The sequence below is a fragment of the Emys orbicularis genome, chromosome 16 (assembly GCF_028017835.1).
Source record: "Emys orbicularis isolate rEmyOrb1 chromosome 16, rEmyOrb1.hap1, whole genome shotgun sequence".
NCBI classification, from domain to species: domain Eukaryota; kingdom Metazoa; phylum Chordata; order Testudines; family Emydidae; genus Emys; species Emys orbicularis.
The window spans coordinates 11768825-11792572 of record NC_088698.1 but is presented as its reverse complement, the minus strand read 5'-3'; the positions used below and the strand labels follow the sequence as shown (position 1 = coordinate 11792572).

Here is a 23748-nt window from a genome sequence, read left to right as displayed (position 1 = left end):
GTTGGGGGGGTCGAGCTGCAGCCTGGTTGTTCGGGGGAGGGGGTGAGTGCAGCCCCCTCCCCCCCATATGCTTCGGGCGGGGGCCTTGCTCCTGGCTCGGCATTGGAGGATCTGTGCTGGGGAGGGGGGAGACTGCAGCCCCCAGCCCCCGCGGGCGGGGTGGGGGCTGGCCTGCTGGCTCTGGCTGCTCTTGCATTGGCGGATGCAGGGAGGGAGGGGGCAGGAAGCTGGGGGGGTGGGGGGAGCCCGAGTGGCTGGAGGGGGGGTCTCTATGAAAAGGGTGGGGGGCGTTAGAACCCCAGAAGAGAGGAAAGTTTCCGACGCTCCTGGTGCGGGTGCAGCAAGGCAGACGGGGCCGGGGCCGGGCCCGGCGGCGGCGGCGGCGCTTGGTCGGGGAGCAGCAGCCGGGGGGGGGCCGCTGGATTTTTGTCGGGGGGGTGGTATCGCCCCCCTCCTTCTCCTCCCCCCAGGGGTGAAAGTGCAAGAGGAAGTGCAGCCGCTGCCATCTTTCCTCCGCTCTAAACACACAGGGACGGACGGAGCCGGCAGCCCGGAGTCCCCTCCTGCCCTGCCCGCCGCAGCCGCGCCGCGCGCCCCTGCCCGCTGCGGCCTCCGCGACTGCCGCGCCTCGTGGCGGCCGGGCCCGGGCGGAGCTCGCGCCGCCTCAGCTGCTCCAGCGCCGTGCTGCGCGCGCGCCCCTCCGCCGCCTCAGCCTTTTGTTTCGCCCCCCCCCCAGCTCTCAATCCCCTCGCGCTTTGCAGGCAGCGCGCGCCGCCGCCGTCAGGCCCGGACAGCCGCGGGGAGGGGGAGGAAGCGGCGCGCGCCGCCGGACAGCCTGAGAGCGAGCGCCGCCTGCAGGCCGCCGGGGGCAGCGCAGCCCCCATGGAGCGGGTGAGCGAGGCCGCCGCCTGCGGCCCGTCGTCGGGCTGCTACACCTACCAGGTGAGCCGCCACAGCGCCGACATGCTGCACAGCCTCAACCAGCAGCGCAAGAACGGCGGCCGCTTCTGCGACGTGCTGCTGCGGGTGGGCGACGAGAGCTTCCCCGCGCACCGGGCCGTGCTGGCCGCCTGCAGCGAGTACTTCGAGTCGGTCTTCAGCGCGCAGCTGGGCGAGGGGGCCGGCGGGGGCGCGGAAGGGGGCGCCGCGGAGGCCGGGGCCGGCGGCGGCGGGGTGGCCGCGGGCGGGCGGGAGCTGGAGATGCACACCATCAGCTCCAAGGTCTTCGGGGACATCCTGGACTTCGCCTACACCTCGCGCATCGTGGTGCGGCTGGAGAGCTTCCCCGAGCTCATGACGGCCGCCAAGTTCCTGCTCATGCGCTCCGTCATTGACATCTGCCAGGAGGTCATCAAACAGTCCAACGTGCAGATCCTGGTGCCCCCCGCCCGCCCCGACATCATGCTCTTCCGCCCCAGCGCCGCCGACCTGGGCTTCCCCCTCGACATGACCAACGGGGCCGGCCTGGCGCCCAATGGCAACGGCATCGCCGGCATGCCCGAAGACGAGGCTACGCGGGCCGCCCTCACCGCCGCCCAGTCCTCCTTGCCCGTCCTGCAAGGCGTCGACCGTCTGCCCATGGTGGCGGGACCCTTGTCACCACCCCTACTGGCGTCGCCTTTCCAGAACGTGGGGACCAGTGCCCCCACTTTGGGCACCAAGAGGGGCAGGGGGCGTCCCCGCAAAGCAAACGTCTTGGACTCCATGATGTTTGGTACCCCAGGGGGTCTGCGAGAGGCTGGCATCCTTCCTTGTGGCCTCTGTGGGAAAGTGTTTACAGACGCCAATCGTCTGCGGCAGCATGAGGCTCAGCATGGGGTGACCAGCTTACAGTTGGGTTACATAGACATCCCACCGCCAAGGCTTGGTGAAAACGGGGTGCCTGGTCAGGATGATCCTGATGCCCCCCGAAAGAGGAGTAGGACAAGGAAGCAGGTGGCCTGTGAGATCTGTGGCAAGATTTTTCGGGACGTGTACCACCTGAACCGGCACAAGCTGTCGCACTCCGGCGAGAAGCCATATTCTTGTCCAGTGTGTGGGCTACGGTTCAAGCGGAAAGACAGGATGTCCTATCACGTTCGGTCTCACGATGGCTCTGTGGGAAAGCCCTACATCTGCCAGAGCTGTGGAAAAGGCTTCTCCAGGTAAGAGAACATTGATGTGGAATGGAAAAGACCCAGAGGGTTATCTAGTCCACCTCTTGAGGACCAGTGTAGAATCATCCCTACACTGCTAGTTTTAAATACCCCAAGGGATGGGGCTTTCATGGGTTTTTTTCGGAGACTATTTTACAGCCCTGTAGAAGAGTTAACTAGTAATTAAATCACAAAATGTGGAGTTGGATGAGTCCTGCGTAACATTCCCAGTTTTGTCGTAGACTTGTTGTGTGATGGTGGGCAAGTTACTCTTCTGTCAAATGGGTATTGAAATAATTGGGTGTTCAGAGGCTTAATTATGGGTTGTGAAGTGAAGCCCTCCACTGCAAGTTGCTTTTGAAGTGCAGAGTATTTTCATTGTCTTAACTTCACTCCATTTGTCCTAGTGTGTAATCACCCAGATATGAATGAGGAGTTGATATTTCAAAGTCTGCAGCAACAGTTATCTCTTTAATACATGGTCTTTGTGTCCTTTGTGTTTACAGCATCCTGAAGGGGATCCTGTTTCTACCCTGCAGCATACATAAGATCTGTGCATTTAATGTGGCTGATATTTGTTGTCACTTAAGTGAACTCCCACAAACAAGTGGATCTTTGATACTGCCTTAATATGGCTTGTGTGTATCTTGTGGTTTGAGTTCAGGAATGAATTTGAGACTTGAGTCTTTCACTAGTTTAGTGTTCAATTTGAGGAGAGGTAGATAAGGGAAAAGAGTCAACACCAGCCTTCCTACTTCTGCAACATCCCTAGTTAATGGATCTGAGCTCTTTCACTTGCTCTGGCTGGTGAGAAGGAACTGAGATGTTAACCAGTAAGCAGTGTAATTCCCCTTTGGATAAAGGTACCCCAGGAATATAAACTTAAAAATCTTTCTCTCTACTGAATCTGCTCTGGTAATAAGGACAGGATCTCTTTGCTATACATACAAACAAAATCTATGATAAAGAGTTCTCCAATAACTGGCAAGTGCAGGAATGTTTGAAGACAATAAACTTGGTACAGAAACAGCATCTACTTGAAATCTAATCACCATGAGGAGATAAAAGTACTTTCACATCCTGTACCTGCCCCTGAGATCCCCTGCCAGTTTTTATTTTCCAGTCACACTTTAATAAAAGAAAAATCTTTTACCCTGCTGTTGCTGTGATGAAAGACTTCCATGCATAAAATAAAGTAACCGACTGATTTTCCGAGGTACTGAAAACTCAGTGTTCCCATTGAGTTCAGAAAACCAGGTCCTAAATGTTAAAAGGGGGAACAGTGAAAATGTTGACAGGCCTTCGTAAAATAAAAAACTGAAAAATAGAGAATATTTTTTCTCTAGTCTTCTAGTTTTAGTAATCTTAAGTGTTATACAAAAGTGTGTAAACAAACAGAAGTGTGATGTTTAACTTTACAGTATGCCTTTAGTTCAAGGATTGATTCAAGGGGCATCCCTGAAGTCCATAGGTATGTACTAGGAGTTCAAACCTCTGACTAGTCTTTCCAGTTAAACAGACCCAGCCCACCTGCCCAGGCATCAGGTTTAACAGCTTAACTGTGGAGTTAACTCATCTTCTGTCTCCAGAAAATGAATTCCACCCAGCTCTCTCTGACTGGCTGAGACTTGAAAGTTGGGGGAGGAGAGCTGGAGAATTAGTTTCCAAGCAGCTTTGGCCTCATACAATGAAAAGCTTTCTTCTCACCCAGAGAAACACCCACTAGGAAAATCATTAGCTATTCAGGCTTCCCTCCTTCAAAACAAGCTTTACCAATCACTGGGAATGGATTAATAATAATTTGCTCTTCTACAGCACTTCTAGTTGAGGCCCTCAAAGTACTTTACAAACATTAAATTATGCCTCACAGCATAGTTGTGAGGGAGGACAATATTTTTTCCATGTTATATCGGAGGAAATTGAGAGACAAAAGTAGAACTTAATGCCAAAATTTTCATACTGGGGTGCCTAAAGTTGGATCCCTAAATCCATATTTGGACACCTAAATCAAAGTGGCTTGACTTTAAAATGCTCAGCACTTCTGACACTGAGCTCACTTTGATTTAGGTGTCCAAATATGGATTTAGAAGGCCAACTTGTAGGCATCCCAGTATGAAAACTTTAACCTAGATCTCCTGATTATTCTGATCAGAAAACAGTATTTCCTTGCAGAGGGATGGCAGGATATTGATCAGAGTAGAGCTCTGACCGTTTCTGAGAAGTAAAATACACTGGGTTGCTTGAATGAACTGGAGCCCAGACACACCAGAGAGAACTTGTCTTGGAGTGGATGCAATAGTGGCTTCTATTTTTAATGTTTGTTTTCAAGTGTGTGTATATATATATATGTGTGTGTGTGTGTGTGAGTGTCTATATACATATATAAATACATATATCTATATTTTTTAAGGCCAGACCACTTGAATGGGCACATCAAACAGGTGCACACGTCGGAGAGACCTCATAAGTGTCAGGTAGGAGCAGGGGGATAAAAGAGGGTTTATATCTTTTTATTTTGAAAAAGGCAATGAATGTACATGTGTGCAAAGAATGATCAAACATTGATAGAAATATCATGTATGTGTGAACTGAGATAAATCATGTTTGTAACTAATCATGTTCAACAAACTGACAGCTGCTTTACATTCCTCTCTCTACCCTCCCCCCACCACTCCCTGTTATCTCCTGCTGCTTTGGTCCTCCTGCCTCCCCTCCCCCTCTACCAGATGTTCTTTCTTGCTGCTCTATCCCAGTCCCCACCCTGGAAACCTTACCCTGCTGCTTTGTCCCTAGCTGTCTCAAATGATGCCCTTTTTCTCTTCTGTAGTTCAGTGGCCACTAACAAGAGGCTCAAATTCTGGCTTTAATTTTTTAATATAATTTCAAATACAGTTGATCATTTAACTTCACTTGCCGTGAAGCTCTTTGTATCACATAGCCTTCAGAACATTGCACTGAGCAAAACTGGAAGCTGTTTTTCAGCAAGGACATGGGTGACATCAGCACAGTATCCTTTGAAATGCAGAGTAATATCAACTTTCATAGTTCTTTACAGTTAAACAATAAGTCTTCCATTAAGGTTTAAAACCAAATCAAGATTGACCTTTTATAATCCATTTGCGGGGCGGGTGAGAGAGTAGTTAACAGGCATCTGGGCAAAACAGTTTCCATTCTGACCCCCTGTCTTCAAACGCTTTTATGGTAAATTTCTGAAATATTTGCTTCTTGGGCCAAAATTGTCCATGCTTGGTGTCTGAAGGAAGGTGAATTTTACAGAAAGTTGGAGCAAAATCCCTTCAGTTTTCTTTGAGGTCAGTGAGGGTGGGGGAGAAATTTTTCCATTCTAAAAAATTCTAACCCCATCCTGTCTGACTGTTGCCTCTTAACCTGCATTTTTCTGTCTCCTGACACATGCCCCTGTTTTTCTTCCAAATTGGGGGGGATTGTGGGATGTTTTTGCAGTTTAAAGTAATCCAATGAGCAGATTTTCAGAGAGGTAGAGCACCTAAAGCAGGGGTGGGCAAACCTTTTGGCCCGAGGGGCACATCTGGGTGGGGAAATTGTATGCAGGGCCATGAACGTAGGGCAAGGGGTTGGGGTACGGGAAGGGGTGTGGGAGGGGGTGCGGTGTTCAGGAAGGGGCTCAGGGCAAGGGTTTGGGGTGCAGGAGGGAGTGCGGTGTGCAGGAAGGGACTCAGGGAAAGGGGTTGGGGTGCAGGAAGGGATATGGGAGGGGGTGCGGTATGCAGGAAGGGGTTCAGGGCAAAGGGTGGGGGTGCAGTGTGCAGGAAGGGGTTCAGGGCAAGGGATTGGGGTGTGGGGGTGCAGGGTGCAGGAAGGGGCTCAGGGCAGGGGGTTGGGGTGCAGGAGGGGCGTGGGGTGCGGGAGGGGGCTCAGGGCAGAGGGCTATGGGGCTCAGGGCAGGGGGTTGGGGTGCAGGAGGGGTGTGGCAGGGAGATCAAGGCAGGGGGTTAGGGGGCTCAGGGCAGGGGGTTGGGGTGCAGGGTGCTGGAGGAGTTTGGGCTCCGGCCCAAAGCCACTTACCTCGAGCGGCTCCAGAGTGGCAGCGGTGCGCAGTGGAGCTAAGGCAGGCTCCCTGCTTGCCCTGGCCCCGCGCTGCTCCCGGAAGCGGCCAGCATGTCCGGCAGTGGCTCCTGGGGGTGGGGTGGGGTAGGTGGCTCACCTCCCGCTGCCCTCACCTCTGGGTACCATCCCCAAAGCTCCCATTGGCTGCGGTTCCCCTTTCCCGGCCAATGGGAGCTGCGGGGGGCAGTGCCTGCAGGCGAAGGCAGCACATGGAGCCCTCTTCCCCTCCCCCCCCCCCCCCCCCCCCGCCGCTCCCTTCCGTCCAGGGGCCACAGGGACGTGGTGCCGGCTGCTTCCGGGAGCGGCGCGGGGCCAGGGCAGGCAGGGAGCCTGCCTTAGCCCCACTGCGCCACAGAGCTGGCAATCCCACGGGCCGGATTGAAAGCTCTGATAGGCCGGATCCTACCTGCGGGCCGTAGTTTGCCCTCCCCTGACCTAAAGGCTCCTATTGACCTCATTGGGAGTTATGGGAGCTCAGCACCTTTGAAAATCAGGCCATAGGGCCTTCAAGCCAATTAAACACCTTAAACCTATCTAAAGTCTTAAATTGGCTTATGTTTCTTAAGATGATATAAGTCTATAGATTAGGTTAAATCAAAAAAATTCCCAAACCACAATTTTTGTAAAAACAAGGTGACTAGTTGTATGTAGTGAGGATGGCCTTAAAGATTTTTTTTAAATGCACACTTAAGTGTGTGGATGTATAAATATCTGTATATAATATAGATATTCATACACAGGTATGGACTTGTGTACTTAGCCTACAATGCTAGCAGAAACTCATCATTCTTTGGCCAGCTGGTGTGAAGCTTACAGAAAGTGTGCAGTTGACTAATAACACTGATAAGCACTAATTGTCCTTTGCTAACTGATACCTGTTAGGAAACAGATACATTTTCTTTCATTTAGGAGTATTAAATGTAAACAACTAAATTCGTGCAAATCTAAGGGTGCATTGAGCACTCAAAAGTCAAGAAATACAAAAGTTAAGGTTCAACACACAACCTTAACCCTGCCCTTTACATATATAGATTACATGAGCACAGTTTCTTAGAATAATCTCCTATCTCTAGAATTGTAGAAAATGCCGCAAGATATTGTATAAGAAAATGGTATAATTAATGGTTATTAGGATAGTGACAGAATTAAGATTGCGAGTTCAACAGTAGCTTGTGGTTGACTTTTGACTACTCATTGTTCAAATTTAATGTGGCCATAATAATTAATATAAATAAGGTGTAGAAGATTTGTTGAACGCCTACTATCTATCTTTGCAAAAACTACTTGGCAGCACCCTGTCAGAATTATAACGTTTCTCTGCATACACACACATCTCTGTGTGTGCATGATACACACCACAGAAAGGATATCATTCTGGAAAACAGTGCTGTAAATTTGTTTCAAATCTAAAATATATACTATATACTAATGTGCCTTTCATTCTAGTTATCTCCTGAGAAATAACTTTCCCTCCCATAGAATTATCTTTTCTAGTTACCAAGTTTGGGCACTGAGGCACAAAATAGCTCAATATTGGTATGTTGTTTCTCCATACCTCACCACCATTTTTCCTTGATTTCTCTTGAAAATCAATGAAGCTGTTTTAGCTCCCCCTAGTGGCAGTTAGAGCTCCTTTGAGAATTCTGTTATGTACAAATGACAAGGATCCTTGAACCACCTTAATTACAAAAGAGAAGTATTGTTTTGGCAAAGAGAAAAATGTTTTCAAGGCTCCTCTATTTTAAAGATATTCTTCAGAACTGTGCTGTACAATCTGTCACTTACCTGAGTCCCTACATGCATCTCTGCAAACCAGCGAGGCTCCAAGGTGATATCACAGCACTGTGGATTCTGGGCCATCAACACAAACATAACCTCAGGGCAGCTGAAATGAATCTGTGGTGAGGAGATGGCCATGTGATAAATGCTACTTATACAGGTCACTGTTAGGATTAGTCAGCACACAACACTGCACCTACCTCACTTAAAAAGAGAGCTTTTCTCTGCAGACAAGCACCTGATTCCACTTTTTCCCTTCCTCTTAAAACAGACTCCGAATGGGGAAGGAAGCCCTCTACAGAGCCAGGTAATCTGAGAAATCAGATCCAATAAGTTGCTTTGGTGTCCAAGGCAGACACCAAATGGAACTCTGGATACTTTTCTCCCTGGTAACATTGGAATTTGTTAAATCTGTCAGTTAAGTGCTTGACATGGGAGAAGGGGTAAATCAGTTTGCTGGCCATAATGGGATAGTTCAGGTTGCTGCCCTGGGGGCCTGACATGGGATTGAGGCACTTGAGCTGCTGGGTTGATTACTTTGTAGGGATTGGTACTAACGTCAGGCTGCAGGGTGGGAGGAATGATGGTTTGAAAGTAATGTGGACTGAAATAGCAGGGAAAGATGGGGGAGAGAGATCAGAGGTTCATTATTTCTCAGGGAAGAAGGCACAGCTGACAGTCCTAGGTAATATCTGGCAATTTAAATAAACAAGAGAAAAGACAAGTTGTTAAAAATCAAACTACATTTATTTGAAAAAATAAAAATAAAAACTATTTATTGAAATTTACCTAAAATTGGCATTCCAAATCCAGTGCTTTTCCCCTTGATTTCAATGCAGAATGAGTTTCTTCCTGTCCTAATTTCTCTTACTTCCTGCCTATTAGCAGGAAAATGGCAGCCATCCTGGAATAAGCTCAGAGACATCCACAGCCATAGAAAAGTTGAAACTTCAAGAGGTATTTCTTAAACAATGTTATTTTAAACTTTTTTATATATTCTTTTTTGGTCTATTTATCTACCTATGCAATGTTTGATAGGAAAGCACTGGAGTTTTCCTTTATTATTAATAACAATTAATAATAAATCACACTCATTTAGCACTTTACATCTTTAAAGCCTTTTACAAACATTAACTAATATTAACTGTAAGAGGTTTTCTCCAAACCTGGTCCTGTCTCTCTTGTATGATTCAGCTAAACTGGTTCGTGCTTTCTCAACTGGACCCTTATTTTTGTTCTTTAGATTTTTTGTTTTTTGTTTTTTGCATGTCTGATCAGTACATAGCTTATCCAGGAATGGACTCTGTAAAAATTGGCAGCAAGACTGATTACCAAACAGAAATATGATTGTATTACCCCCACCCTAATCCTTCCACTTGATATGTTCAATGTAGGATAGATGATAGACACAAATCCTCATATGTTAGAATTAAAACTCAGTTATAGAACTGATGCCTACATATTCCGAGTGCATTTGTACACAAGCTTGCTGTCACTTGATATTGAATTATTGGTGATGGAGCTTTTGACTTTCATGCTCCGCTGCTCAGGAACACACATTAACTTTACCTCCAACAGGTTGATTTGTTGTTGGAATCCTTACTTAAAGACTTATTTGTTTCCAGTAGCATTTTGCTAAATGAAAGCTACACCTATTTTGCTCAGCGCTGTGTCCTGAGAGTTCATATGAGGAGAAATCTCTTTCTCTTTCATGTTAAAGAAATTACTTTTTTTCCCTTCATCATTTGTGACTTACAAGTTTTTCTCTAGTGAGGTCCGTGAAATTCCATATATCACAGCAATCCATGTTTGTATCACTGTTTTTAAAACTATATTAGGAACTGATCCTGCAAGGTACTGAGTGTCCTGTTTGTTGCAGAGTACCCTCAACTTCCATTGAAATAAAGTACCGTATATACTTGTTCATAAGCCGAATATTTTTGGTAAAAAAGTGACGCATCAAAGAGCGGGGGTCGGCTTATAAACGGGTCTACACCAAAATTTGATGATTTTAAACTCTATGGAATCATTGAATTGAATATCTAATACATTGTTGTTTTGTTTACCTGGAGTGTTCACAGACATGGAGCCCCTCAACTCCCTGTGGCCGCGGTTCGCCGTTCCCAGCCAATGGGACCTGCGGGAAGTGGCTGGGAACGGCAAACCGTGACCACTGGGAGCTGAGGGGCTCCGTGCCTGTGAACGCTCCAGGTAAACAAAACGTCCCGACCCGCCAGCAGCTTACCCTGACAGGCTGGGAGCCAAAGTTTTCCAACCCCTGAAATATAGGGTCGGCTTATGAAGGGTCATACAATTTTTGCTATTTTTACTTATTCATCTTGGGGGGTCGGCTTATAAGCAAACGGGCTAATGAATGAGTATATATGGTACTTATCATCTCACAATATGGACCCTTTAGGGCCTGATCCAAAGCTTACTGAAGTCAGTAGGTGCCTTTCAAATAACTTCAGTGGGCTTAGGATCAGGCACTTAGTGACAGCTATGTAAAATTCTACAGATGAACCTCTACTGTATTGCCAGTTTCATTTATTTTAAGCTACTGTGTTGTAATTGCAGTGCAGTAGTTACATTGTTATCCTAACAAAATCTACTTTACAGTGAAACAGCTGCCTAAAAAGTAAACCACTACTTCTGAAAAGATAAAAAGACAAAAAACCATTCCCTAGATCACTTACTGGGTTTATATAATCTCCTAGGGAGCTGTGGTAGAAACCATGTGTCTCAATATTTCACCTAAAGGGTGCTATGGTACAAGCCAATCACGGCGCAACCTTGAATTTTGTTACTTTCATCCAACTGTATTGGTCGCTCTGATATTTCTGGTTTTCTTTGTCCTCTATTTGTGAGCAATGTGTTCAGATTGCATTTTTTTTATATAACATGTTGGTAAAGATTTGACTTGTTTCATGTATATGCTAATGATATGATCAGCCTTGCAAAACTGTCAAAAACATACTAGCCCAAGCATAAAATCTGCTTGCCTACACTCTGCGATTATGATAATGATGGGGGTTGGGATGGATGTCTCACTCATCTATCAAATTATTCTCCTGGTGTGAATGGGCAAGTAGAATTTTGCAAGGTTGACATGTATAGTTATAATGATATGTTATTGTTTTACCCTAAGTTCATCTTGTTACATAATAGTAACTGGAGTATGACACCATAACAGGGATCAAGTTATCCACTGTAAACAGATTACACAGTGCCCTTCTGAGGTCTCTCTGCACTATGGATGCCAACACTCTCCTTCTGTAGTGCCCTCTGTGATCCTGTCAATCCAACCTTACTTTCTGGTCTCTGATGCTTTGTTTATACATCATGGGGAAACCATAGAGACTAGAGTCAAATTGATGAGATCACAAAGTGAATGCAGGAAGGAAATAGAGGGATTGACGTGAGTCTGCCTTATGTGACTACGAGGTCACCATAAAATGAGCTAGGATAGACTCTGATGTCATTGGAATGGACTGTTCAAGAAGAACAATGGCAAATCTATTTACGTTACCAAACATGATTTGTGAAGTTTTAGTAACGCAGATTTCAATGAGGAGCTGAGGCATTTCAGACCTGTGGTTTTTTTTTACTCACATTTTACAGACTGTATTGTTTTAAAGCTTCTTTCTTTATGTCAAGTCCTAATCCTGGTGCCTGCTCCTTTTTGAGCAGTAACATTGCATCCTTTGCAGTGTGATGGTAACCTGGATTGCCTGTTTGGGGAAAATTAACTCATGATTGTTGCTTGTGTCCATGTGCAGGGTCTGAGAGTCTTACGGTGGGGGTCACTTAGTGTAGATATGGATAGATAAACACTTGCAGCGGATTTGGTGACTCACACTGTTCTCCTTCTACCTGCAGACCTGTAATGCTTCCTTTGCCACCCGTGACCGACTGCGCTCACACTTAGCATGCCATGAAGACAAAGTTCCATGCCAGGTGTGTGGAAAGTACTTGCGGGCAGCATATATGGCAGATCATTTGAAGAAACATAGCGAAGGACCAAGCAACTTCTGCACTATCTGTAACCGAGGTAATGATGAGCTGTCTCTTTATTTCAGGGGGATAGTGCAAGGCAGAGACAGCACTAAGCTCTGTAATGCTGTCTGCAGCAGGAAGTGATCATACCATAGCTTCCCTTGTTGTTTTCCTCATTGAACAATAAACATCTTGAAATTGACGGAAGTATTGGCCTGGCCTTTGGACATGACTAGGTGTTTCATATTCCTTCTCTGATGAAGTTTAAATTAAATGCAGAGCCTAGCATTTTTGGATGGATCTACAATTTTTTGCCAAATTCCCCTCCCACATCCCTCCAAAGTAACCAGTTCCTACTTGCCATGGTGCACCTGCTCACTGTCACAGGGCTGGGCTAATTACCCTGGGGAGGGTCTGGGAGAAGATTCTTTAGTTTAATTTTACATAATTATATGTGATATCCTGATCCCCTCTTAGCCTCCTGCACGAGAAGTGGAGCTCAGCTGCTCTCTCGTTTGAACCCTAGCAATTGCTTTATGCTGGTTTACATTTACAAGGTTGGCTTTGTAAGAAAAAGAGCCAGAAACAGGCTTTCATTTATAAAACAAACAAAGCTAAGCTTCTCCATTACATATGTACTTTCCACAAATTGGGGGGGAGCAAGGCCTGCAGATTTAGGTAGCATGGGACCTGACGGTAGGCTATGGATAAACAGGACAAAGTTTTTGGAAGAAAGAAGCTAAAGGGTAATGGAATCTTAAGACCAGACTGACTGATATCATGAGACTCTTAAAACACTGAAGTAAAGACGCTACTTCAGAACAATGCTGTAGATTGCAAGAGAGACATGCGGCTGGTGCCAGGTGAACAAAAAGACACTTGTGCATCTTTGCACACTTCTGTTAGCAGCAGTGGAATAACAACTGGTTTTCAGGGAGGGTGAAAAGATACCTACTAGAGGATTTCCTTGGATAGTCCATCTGTGTAGGAAGCATTAAAGTTAGCGATTAGGAAAGGGTTCAGAGATAGTAAAAGAGAGCAAAAGGATTCCCAGAATGAAGAGGTAGGATATAGAGGGACTCCTGACACACAAGGAAAGGACTGATCCAGGTATTGTATCAAAAGCACTGTATTTTCTGGTCTCCAGAAACATTTGTCTCCTACTTCACATATCATAGAATATCAGGGTTGGAAGGGACCTTAGGAGATCATCTAGTCCAACCCCCTGCTCAAAGCAGGACCAATCCCCCATATCTAGATATACACTGGTTTATTGCTTGCACAGAACCCTGACCAACACTTTACTAATTTTTGAAGTGTGCCTGCTAGTAACTGATAACAATTATTACAGGTAAGGGATGTTTCTGCATGGAATGAACTTGGTGTTGGATAAAGTAAAACCTGTTAGGTTGTTGAATGGGTTGGTTTCATGTGTGGGAACACCTTTTCGTGTGTTGGAGGTGGCCACTGTCAGTTATGGGACTACCTTTTGGTTTTGTTGAAGGGGTCTATTTTAGTTACATTTTCCAATTGAAGGGAGCTGATATCTATTGAGATAATATAGTTGTTACATAGCTGAAAGTTTGGGGACAGTGTGCAGGATAGGAACAGTTGGGTGGTTAGAGTAGGTAAAGATGCGTAGTGAGTGATTTGTTAAATTATGAAAGAGCCATTGTCCACTGTGGAAACACCTTTTGGGTCCAAAGTTAGTTAAGCTTTTGCATGGAAACACCAGTTTGCTAAGAAATCCTCAGGGTTCTTAAATTCCATGGATTTGGATATTAAAATGAATATAGGCCTTCTTCAAGGAAGGAGGGCCTGACTTCTGAAAATCTTTTATTTAACTTATCATGACAACTCTTGCACTGAGATTCAGAAGCCCCTGATCCAAGTTCTCTTCAGCTATGCCCTCAGTCAAACATGGTGGATAGCACATTGAAAATTCATTCATGTTAACTGGAACTGGAATATTTTTTGAGAACCTGGGATTCACCCTAGCAGCCACTGGATGTCACTGCTGCTCCTCAAAAATCCAACCAGGAAAACAAAGGCATTGGTTTGGCCATCAAACAATGAAATGATTAATAAGGGCTATTTACACGATACAGTTTTAAGCAGAAATCTAAATCAAATGTAAGCTTCGGGGTGGGTGTGGGTGTGTGTGCGCGCACATGTGCGCGCGCGTGTGTGTGGAAAGGTGGAGGGGTCTGATGAGCATCCAAGATAGCAGACAGCTTTTAAAAGTGCTGCTTTTTTTTCTACACTTCACTGTCTTCATATGCTTTGTCAGAAAGAGAGATTAGGCTGTTGTGAATTTAAATTTCTACCAGCACCTACAAATAATACTTAATCTGCTAAAGACTGGCCATCTGCAGCTAAAATTCAAGGAAATAAGCTTATTAATCTCTTAAGTACAGACTGAACTTGTTGAGCAAGTATGGCATCGTATGCTAAGAACTCAGTGGGATACGTACTGCTTAAAAGTGACATGGATAAGAAGTTTGAAAGCCCTAGTTCAAGATGTGTGATGACAATCAGTAGACAATGTGAACTGTTCTGTTTAGAAGTCCTATAAACTGCAGACCACTGAGAAACGAAATGCACTGGAAAATTTCATACTAAGAAACCATGATAGAGGTTCATGTCCACAGAATCTGTGGAAGTTTTTCTTCCTCCCTGGAGGTGATGATTGTGCTAAGAGTAGTTTATTTTGATCTTCCCCTTTAAATGCGTTTTGGTGCACTGCTTCCTTGGAATGGTAACTTAAGTAATGCTGGCTAAGATAACTATAGAGCAAGAAACAAAGATGTAAAAAAAAAAATTAAATGAATCTGGGGCCAGATTCTGGCCAAGCTTGGGCAGCCGAGGAGGACGAAAGCAAGGACTCTTGGGCGGATGAGGAAGAGGTTCTTGTGTGTACAAATATATTTTAGTGTTAAAGTGAGGAGGGAAAATATGGGCTTTATTCTGACAGACTGAGAGGTTTTCTATGGAAAGCTAGTGATGTTCATCTTGCTGTCCTAAAGGTATAGGGGATTCTTCCTGGAATTTGGAAGGAACAGTCACAGATCTGTTACAGACACCTAGGGCATCTTTATCTTTCCTGGTTTAAAATTTTTATTTTCTTTTACAGTGGAAAAATATGGTCTTCAGAAATCACCACCTCCGAGTCAGTTCAAGGAGATTTGTATAATTAGGATGTTAATGGTTAGAATGATTATTAGCATCCATAATTAATCTTGTTTACTCTGGGAAGCTGTACTTTCTGGGAAGGGGTTTCTGTAAAGGAGTTGTGCAATAAAGGAACTATAATACCTTAGAAATCTAAGTACTTAGAAAACAATTTTCAAAAATCCATCACTGTCAGTATCTCTGTTTAGTGACTGGGACTTCTCTCTCTCTCTCTGAGGGGGGCAGCCATTTTGCTGATACTTGTCAACAGGGGCTCCATTTGATGATGCAGAGTAGGGTTCAGATGGTTTTGCCAAAAGGAAGTATTGGACACTGAGATTTAAAAGTTGCTGTAAGGAAAGTTCTGTAAGTTCATTTTTAATATTGGTTTGTTTAACTGAACAGTTAATACATCAACTTTAACTTAATTTTCATAAACTTATTTTTTTTATTAAAATATTCTTTCTAAAGGCAAATTAATTTTATTTAGTTCATCAAACTGTCAACTGCTGCTTCCTGTCTAATTGTTACATATTTTCTCTTATTCTATTCTAAGGTCCTTAGAAATTTTATGTATTGGTTTAGGTTGGGTTTAGGCTCAAAGGAAGCTAGAGGAGATAAGCATCCAACACCCTTAGACTCCTTTGACAATCTTAGCATTGCTTTTTTTAAATAAGATATAGTGATTAGAAAGTGCAACATAAGACAGACACTTCCTGTTAAGTACATGTCCAGTTTCCATGCCACAGGCATCCCATGAGTCGACTAATGCCACAGGTTCTGCTCCTGGTGGACTCACCTTCTATGTAAGGTGTGGTGTTCAGACTGAGAATACGCTGTAATTATTTTGATAGAAGGATTAATTCTTGCCATTCTTCCTGCTGGGCTTGAAGTGCTTGGTAAAGGCCAGGGGCTGGAGGCATTTGCCAGCTGATCTAGCTATATCTAGTTTAGACTGAACAAGGCACATCCTGCAGTAGTTCTTGGGAAGAGTTCATTACAGACATAACACTTGTGTTTGGTAGGAGGTAGTCTACTTCCTTCCTGTTCCTGTGCATGTTTGAAAGGCTTAAAATGGTAAGAAGTAGGATCTGCTCCTTGGGGCTGTGAAACCTGTATGTGGATAGGGCAGTAGATGAGATGGGATTCTTTTTTTTTTAAAGACTCTTTAAAGACTCTGGTTTGTTTTCAAGAAGGGTTTAAGAAGTGATGGATTATTCCTTGGGAATCCTCCACCTGTCTTGCTAGGATAGACACGTACCTATTTATAATTCTGGCCTTATGTAAGTCTTGGACTGTGATCTTTCTCAAGCTCTGATTATGCTAAAAATCTCACTTTATCTTAGCTGCTTATGAAGTAGCTTTTATTCGTACTGCTTTGGTAGAAGTTGGTGGTTCACCCCTTCATCTACCAAGTGCATAGAAGAAATCCAGGCACTTTACAGGAAACTTTCATTGTATAAAATAGTGTTTTCTGCAGGTGGAATCACAGAACTCACCAAAGACTACCATGTTATGATTGTTCCCAATATAGATCCTTTCTTTTTTGTGAACTGCAATGAAACATAAGAACGGCCCTACTGGGTCAGACCAAAGGTCCATCTAACCCAGTATCCTGTCTTCTGACAGTGGCCAGTGCCAGGTGCCACAGAGGGAATGAACAGAACAGGTAATCATCAAGTGATCCATCCCCTGTCGCTCATTCCCAATTTCTGGCAAACAGAGGCTAGGGACATCATTCCTGCCCATCCTGGCTAATAGCCATTGATGGATCTATCCTCTGTGAATTTAGCTAGTTATGGTCTTGGCCTTCACAACATCCTCTGGCAAGGAGTTCCACAGGTTGACTGTGCGTTGTGTGAAGAAATACTTCCTTTTATTTGTTTTAAACGAATTAATTTCATTTGGTGACCCCTAGTTCTAGTGTTATGAGAAGTAGTAAACACTTCCTTATCTACTTTCTTTACACCAGTCATGATTTTATAGACCTCAATCATATTTCCCTTTAGCCGTCTCTTTTCCAAGCTGAAAAGTCCCAGTCTTATTAATCTCTCCTCATACGGAAGCCTTTCCATACCCCTAATAATTTTTGTTGCCCTTTTCTGAACCTTTTCCAATTCCAATATATCTTTTTTGAGATGGGGTGACCACATCTGCACACAGTATTCAAGATGTGGGCGTACCATGGATTTATATAGCGGCAACATGGTATTTTCTGTCGTATTATCTATCCCTTTCTTAATTATTCCCAGCATTCTGTTCGCTTTTTTGACTGCCGCTGCACATTGAGTGGGTGTTTTCAGAGAACGATCCACAATGACTCCAAGATCTCTTTCTTGAGTGGTAACAGCTAATTTAGACCCCATCATTTTATATGTATAGTTGAGATTATCCTTTCCAATGTGCATTACTTTGCATTTATCAACATTAAATTTCATCTGCCACTTTATCTATGCATCCCGTCCTGAGGTGACATGTACCCAGTCAGTATGTGGATAATTGAAATCCCCCATTATTATTATTGAGTTTTTTATTTTAATAGCCTCTCTAATCTTCCTTAGCATTTCACAGTCACTATCACTATCCTGGTCAGGTGGTCGGTAATAGATCCCTACTGCTATATTCTTATTATTAGAACATGGAATTTGTATCCATAGAGATTCGATGGTACAGTTTGATTCATTAACGATTTTTACTTCATTTGATTCTATGCCTTCTTTCACATATAATGCCACTCCCCCACCAGCACAACCTGTTCTGTCCTTCCGATATATTTTGTACCCTGGTATTACTGTATCCCATCGATTATCCTCATTCCACCAAGTTCCTGTGATGCTTATTATATCAATATCCTCATTTAATACAAGGCACTTTAGTTCACCCATTTTATTATTTAGACTTCTAGCATTGGTATATAAGCACTTTAAAAACTTGTATCCTTTTAGTTGTCTGCCATTACACGAAACACAGACTTTAAAACAGTACTTAACACAGAAATCTCTGGCAAGCTGAAATTAAGTTCCTACTTCATAATCCTATTTCACAGTTTGGTTCTGAGTTTGCTATATTGCAGCATCCACATACTTCTGGCACACACATTGTGAAATAAGGGAAGAAGGTTTCTGTCCCTAAGTAGCTTCCAGCCTAGTTGGAAGTGTAACCATCACATCTGTATGATATGCCCATTTTACTCACAACCCAACTTTGATTCTTTCTTCATTTGCTGTGAATTTTAGCAGAGGAAGGATGTATATTTTCCTTGTCGATGCGATGTACTCAGAATCACACTTTGAGTCCTTGGAGAAATCTTATTTCAGAGGAATATATCCTTCCCTTCGGTGCTTTTGACAACTGATTTGGCCAAAACACAACTGCTCTGTTTTTTTTTAAAAGTGAATATTTTTGCTCAATCACTGTTGTGGTTTTCTTGATGGATCCACAATGCTGTCTCCATATTCTGATTCTCTGCAGCTCAGCTGCTCTCAGGAGACAGTCCTTGTTCCACCCCAGGGATAAAAGTAGCCTGTCCGCTTCCTTTTTCTTCTCCAACGGGTTGCTATGAGCATTCTGTAATTGGGTTGTAACTAAATCCTCTGAGATCGTAAGGATTTATGATGCATTATTCATTCTGAACTTCAGGTTCTAGTGAAAGTCTCTGCATAGTAAGAGCCATTCTGTAAGAAAGGTAGGGGGATTTTTACTGTAAAACAGAGTTCAGTTTAAAATCAATACCTGGAGTAACTGACTTTGTTTTGCCTCTTAAGGCCTTGTTTATGCTAGAAAGTTGTGCCACTATAGTTAAAGCGGGACAACCCTCCTACTCTGGATGCATTAATATCAGCGTATAAAGGTGGTTTATACCAGGATAGCTATCCCTGTATGGGAAGGGGAATAAGCTGTACCTGTATAAGGTACCTTTATACCGATATAACTGCACCCACACAAGGGTTTGTACTGGTATAACTATATCGGTTTAAAAAAAAAAAAAAAAACACACCTCGCCAAACCAACATAGACAGTTTTCAGGTGTAGACCAGGCCTATGTTAGTGGCCAAAATGTAAATCTCTCTCTCTCTCTCTCTCTCTCTCTCTCTCTCTCTCTCTCTTTTCTGTACTTTTTTTTTTTTTTTTAACAAACAAAAAAAAGAGTAAGTCTGCTCATGTGACTGTACCGGTGGATCTTGTGCCCCTTTGTGATTCTTACAGGGAAAGGTTTCTATTATGAAAGTACCACAATGACGTCAGTTATTGATAAGTACCACAATAAGTCTTTATTGATAAGGTTGAAAGATTCCTCAAATGTCTGGCCTCTTTATCATCCAGTTATGGGCCTAATGATCCTCAGAATAATTGCCACAACTTCTAAAAGCTAATGAAAGAGTGCTTACAAAAATATTTGAGATGAATTATCACGTTACAGGGAAAGGTGAAGCAGGTGAACCCCAAAACATGAGCCCTTCTTAAAACAGTAGGAACGTGGCAAGGAATTACTGGCAGGTTCTAAATAACAGTTATATTTGTAATTTCTCTTAATATGTTCTCTTACAATTTACTAGGCATAAGCAGAAAGTTTCAGGACTTTGCTTTTGCAAGGCTGAAGGATTCTAGGGTGTCTTCTTCTTTGCAGTAGCTTTTTCTACACACACGCATGCACAAGTTTTGTTCTCACAGAATGAGTGGAAAGCTATTTCACATTTGATCTTTAGTTAGATCTAACATAAGGGTCCTACTTCAGCATGTTTTGGGTTGCCAGAAACTAACTTAGTGTGAGTCTCTTAAGGGAGACTAGGGGAGAGAGAGAAGGATAAAAGGAACAGGGAAGGCAGATGTGTGTCTTTGCTGGTGGCAGGATCTCATCTCCTTTTATCTTGTTTAGGTTTCTCCTCTGCCTCCTACTTAAAGGTCCATGTTAAAACCCACCACGGTGTTCCCCTTCCCCAGGTCTCCAGGCACCAGGAGCCCATCCCGAATGGGGGAGCAGCGTTCCACTGCGTCAGGACCTATGGCATCAAAGGCAAGCGACTCCCTGCTCTGCACTTTGCTTCTTTGCACAGGACTTTGTATTGTGGGGGGCTGGGCTGGGCATGGGAAAGGGGAGGAGGGAAAGACGGGGAAGTCCTAAGGAGAAGCTTAGCAAGAAGTGGAGAGGTTACATAGAGCTCATTTCTATAGTCTGTGCAAGGATCTCTCTGGGTACCTTATTGGGGAAAGTAGTAGAAATACTTCAACTTCTGGTAGCTTCCTTCACTTTATTGAGGAAAAGACCTGTTAGGTCATCCAGCTCCTCTTCCTGTGAGTAGATTGTGCTTGAATCTTAACTGAGGGGTTGTGAGTTGGGAAGGATAAGCTTATAGCTCAGTCTAGAATCTGGTACTGCCAAGATTCCCAGTTGTTCTTGAGATGCTCCAAGACTGATTGCAACCTCTGTATAGCCCAATTTCTGATTCCCGTGGAGGGAAAGTCAGGAAGGTGCTTGTCTGATAGGAGTCATGATAGTCCATTTATTTCAGCTCAAATAGGTGAGGCGCCACATAGATATTTTTACTTCAACTTTTTTTTGCCTCTCTTACGCTGTGGTTGAGAAGAAGGATAAAGATATTGACTGCTTCTTTTTAGATGTCACTAATATTTAGTTTTGCTTTTGCTTAAAGTAAGTTATCTTTTTCAGAGTGGTTAAAATTATTTAACTTGTAAATAGCCTCTGTAAAATTAGTTATTAATATGTGTACAGTAACTTCCTTTTTGCCTCTCAGTTTTGGACCATCTGTATCCTTGGTCGAAGCTGGAACAGCAGAAAACCTCTCTCTGATATCGGAAACCATGGCTGTCCCAAAAAATTGGGGTTACTTTTGCCCTGGAGATCAGAACAGAGCTGAGTTAAGCATACCCTGTGCTCTGTCTTGTGCTGATGGGATGTCACAGTTGTGTAGCTTTCTTTCTATGGAAGTCCTCACAGAGTTGCTACAGAAGCGCCTTGGTCCTGGGTGGTGTGCCGATTTAAAAAGGGTTTCTCCCTAGTGGGATATTGATTTCGTGCATGTCCTGTTTTGATTGCTAATGCTGATTCCACAGAAAGTCTGTTTTATGAAACATAGCCTTTCAGGATTAGGAGTAGAATGAAGTTTGTATTCTGAGAGTTGTTTGGGGAGTACGTCTGGGTTTGCCATGCTCATACATATGCCATGAGAGAGGATCATAGAAAAGCCTTCTTGGTACACTGCCAGAATAGGATGGGAACACCCCAAACATACCAGTGACACGGCTAGGGTATGTGTTGAAGTAACTCAGAATAATGCACTTTATTCTGAGAAGGAGCCTTTTGAGACTATAGAGAACTGCATCTCCAGAAGCAGAGCAACCCCTACTCCCAGGCTGGGATATTGGTGATGGAATAGTTCCAGGTTTCTTCACCTGTTGCCCTAAACTATTGTGCACTGTGATTCCACCCAGAAGTGCCTGCTTCATTTCAATGCTGGGTGAAGTGACTCCAGCATCTAAACATGCATGATAAGATCTCCAGTAGAACCTCAGAGTTACAAACATCTTGGGAATGGAGGTTGTTCGTAACTCTGAAATGTTCGTAACAAAACGTTATAGTTGTTTCAAAAGTTTACAACTGAACATTGACTTAATACAGCTTTGAAACTTTACTATGCAGAAGAGAAATGCTGCTTTTAACCATCTTAATTTAAATGAAACAAGCACAGAGACAGTTTCCTTATCTTGTCAAGTCTTTTTGTAAACTTTCCCTTTATTTTTTTAGAAGTTTATATTTAACACAATACTGTACTTGTGTGTTGTTGTTGTTTTTTTGTTTTGTTTTTTGGTCTGCTGCTGCTGCCTGATTCCATGCTTCCGGCTCCAAATTAGGTGTGTGGTTGACCGGTCAGTTTGTAACTCTGGTGTTCATAACTCTGAGGTTCTACTGTACATTTATATAATGTCTTACGTCTCAAAGGGGGCACCATAAGGGCACTATATAAATGTAAGAGGATATTATGGATACTTCCACTATCACTACAAATCTATAATATAAACTTGGGGTGCTGGGGGATGGAGCATGTCCAGGCTATGCAGAAGAGGGACCCACAGGGGCACAATGCTTCATTACATGGAGGAGTATATCTATTAGGTCTGTAGCATTCTGTCATTTTGGGTAATAGTGAATCAGCTGGTGACTACACATTTTACTTAAAAGCATTTTAGAATAGCACTCTTGGGAGATAAGGTTCTGAAAACTTGTCTTGTTGTTTTTCCATAGAAGGCCAGAAATGCTCACATTCGGACCCGATTGAGAGTTCTGATTCCTACGGCGACCTCTCTGATGCTAGTGACCTCAAGACTCCTGAGAAACAGAGTGCCAATGGGTCCTTCTCCTGTGATATGGCAGTCACCAAAAACAAAATGGAGCCGGAGGGAGAGAAGAAGTACCCCTGCCCTGAATGTGGCAGCTTTTTCAGATCCAAGTCTTATCTGAACAAACATATACAGAAAGTTCACGTCAGAGCCCTTGGGGGCCCATTGGGGGACCTGGGTCCTGCTCTAGGGTCCCCCTTTTCACCCCAACAGAACATGTCTCTTCTGGAGTCATTTGGGTTTCAGATCGTCCAGTCAGCATTTGCATCATCCCTGGTGGATCCAGAGGTCGACCAGCAACCAATGGGGCCAGAGGGGAAATGAGACCAGTTTAACCTTAACAAAACAAAGCAGCCGTCTGGTTATACCTATAAGACGCTGTGAATGAGAGAAGAAATAATGAAATTTGGTTCTATAGTTGAGAAATTTGTATTCATTTTAGCTCCCCTCCCTGTCTACCCTCCTTAAACCTTCTTTAGGGAAAAGAAGGCTTCTTGCCTGACGACCTGCAGAAAATCTGCATGACCCTGAATGAGAGATGTGACCTAAAACACCACATGGCATGCCAGAGCTCCAGTGTGGTCTTTTAGAATAAATAAAAGCCACCAATGGTGGTCAGAATTGTAAACATCCCTAGTGACCCAAACATGTGGGGAACTAGGTTTTATGCCTTTGCCCTCTTTCCCCCCCACCCCCCAAAAAAAACACAGTAAGTTTTTTACACACACCCATTACTGACTGCTCATAACATAAACAAAACCCTGTGGTACCTAGCAGGTAACGGTGCAGATGTCCTTTTAAAAATGGATTTTTAAGACGGCAAAAGAATTTGGACCCCTTCTGCCATTTGTGAGGCTCTGAGTGCTGCAGCAGGAACTAACTTGCTGAGGAAAATCACCATTCAAAACAGGTTGTTTTTGTTACTTTTAACCATTAAACTTGCTGTCAGGTTTTTAATTCTCTATTATTATTATTTTAGGACCTGTTGTAGTGAATTGCTACTGAAAAGCCAGACTAAGGCGATATACAGAGCGCTCTTAAAGCAGCAGTCACGTTAGGGTTAGTATTAATTTTTTTTAGATGTATCATAATTAATAACTTGGCTAGTTAATTGTTTTAAGTCTATCGAAGAAATAGTTTTATCAAAAAAAAAAAAAAAAAAAAAAAAAAGGAAGAAAATACCTGTGTGGTCTGGTTGGTTGGTGCTCATTTGATGTGTGGGTAC

The 23748-nt window shown here is 43.8% G+C and overlaps 1 protein-coding gene across 4 annotated transcripts; it reads left to right on the top strand.

Moving 5' to 3' along the window:
- Positions 1-882: 882 nt before the first annotated feature.
- On the top strand, positions 883-23665 carry PATZ1 (POZ/BTB and AT hook containing zinc finger 1). Of its 4 annotated transcripts, XM_065417726.1 has the most exons (7): positions 883-2144; positions 4546-4609; positions 8272-8307; positions 8886-8957; positions 11880-12051; positions 20044-20181; positions 22429-23665. In XM_065417726.1, exons 1-7 carry the CDS (start codon positions 883-885, stop codon positions 22845-22847), a joined length of 2163 nt encoding a protein of 720 aa, XP_065273798.1. In that variant the 3' UTR covers positions 22848-23665. The 4 variants fall into 4 exon arrangements, with proteins under 4 accessions (XP_065273798.1, XP_065273799.1, XP_065273802.1 ...); XM_065417727.1 differs by lacking the exons at positions 8272-8307; positions 8886-8957; XM_065417730.1 differs by lacking the exons at positions 8272-8307; positions 8886-8957 and having other exon boundaries at positions 20109-20181; positions 22429-22537.
- The last annotated feature ends 83 nt before the right edge of the window (positions 23666-23748 follow it).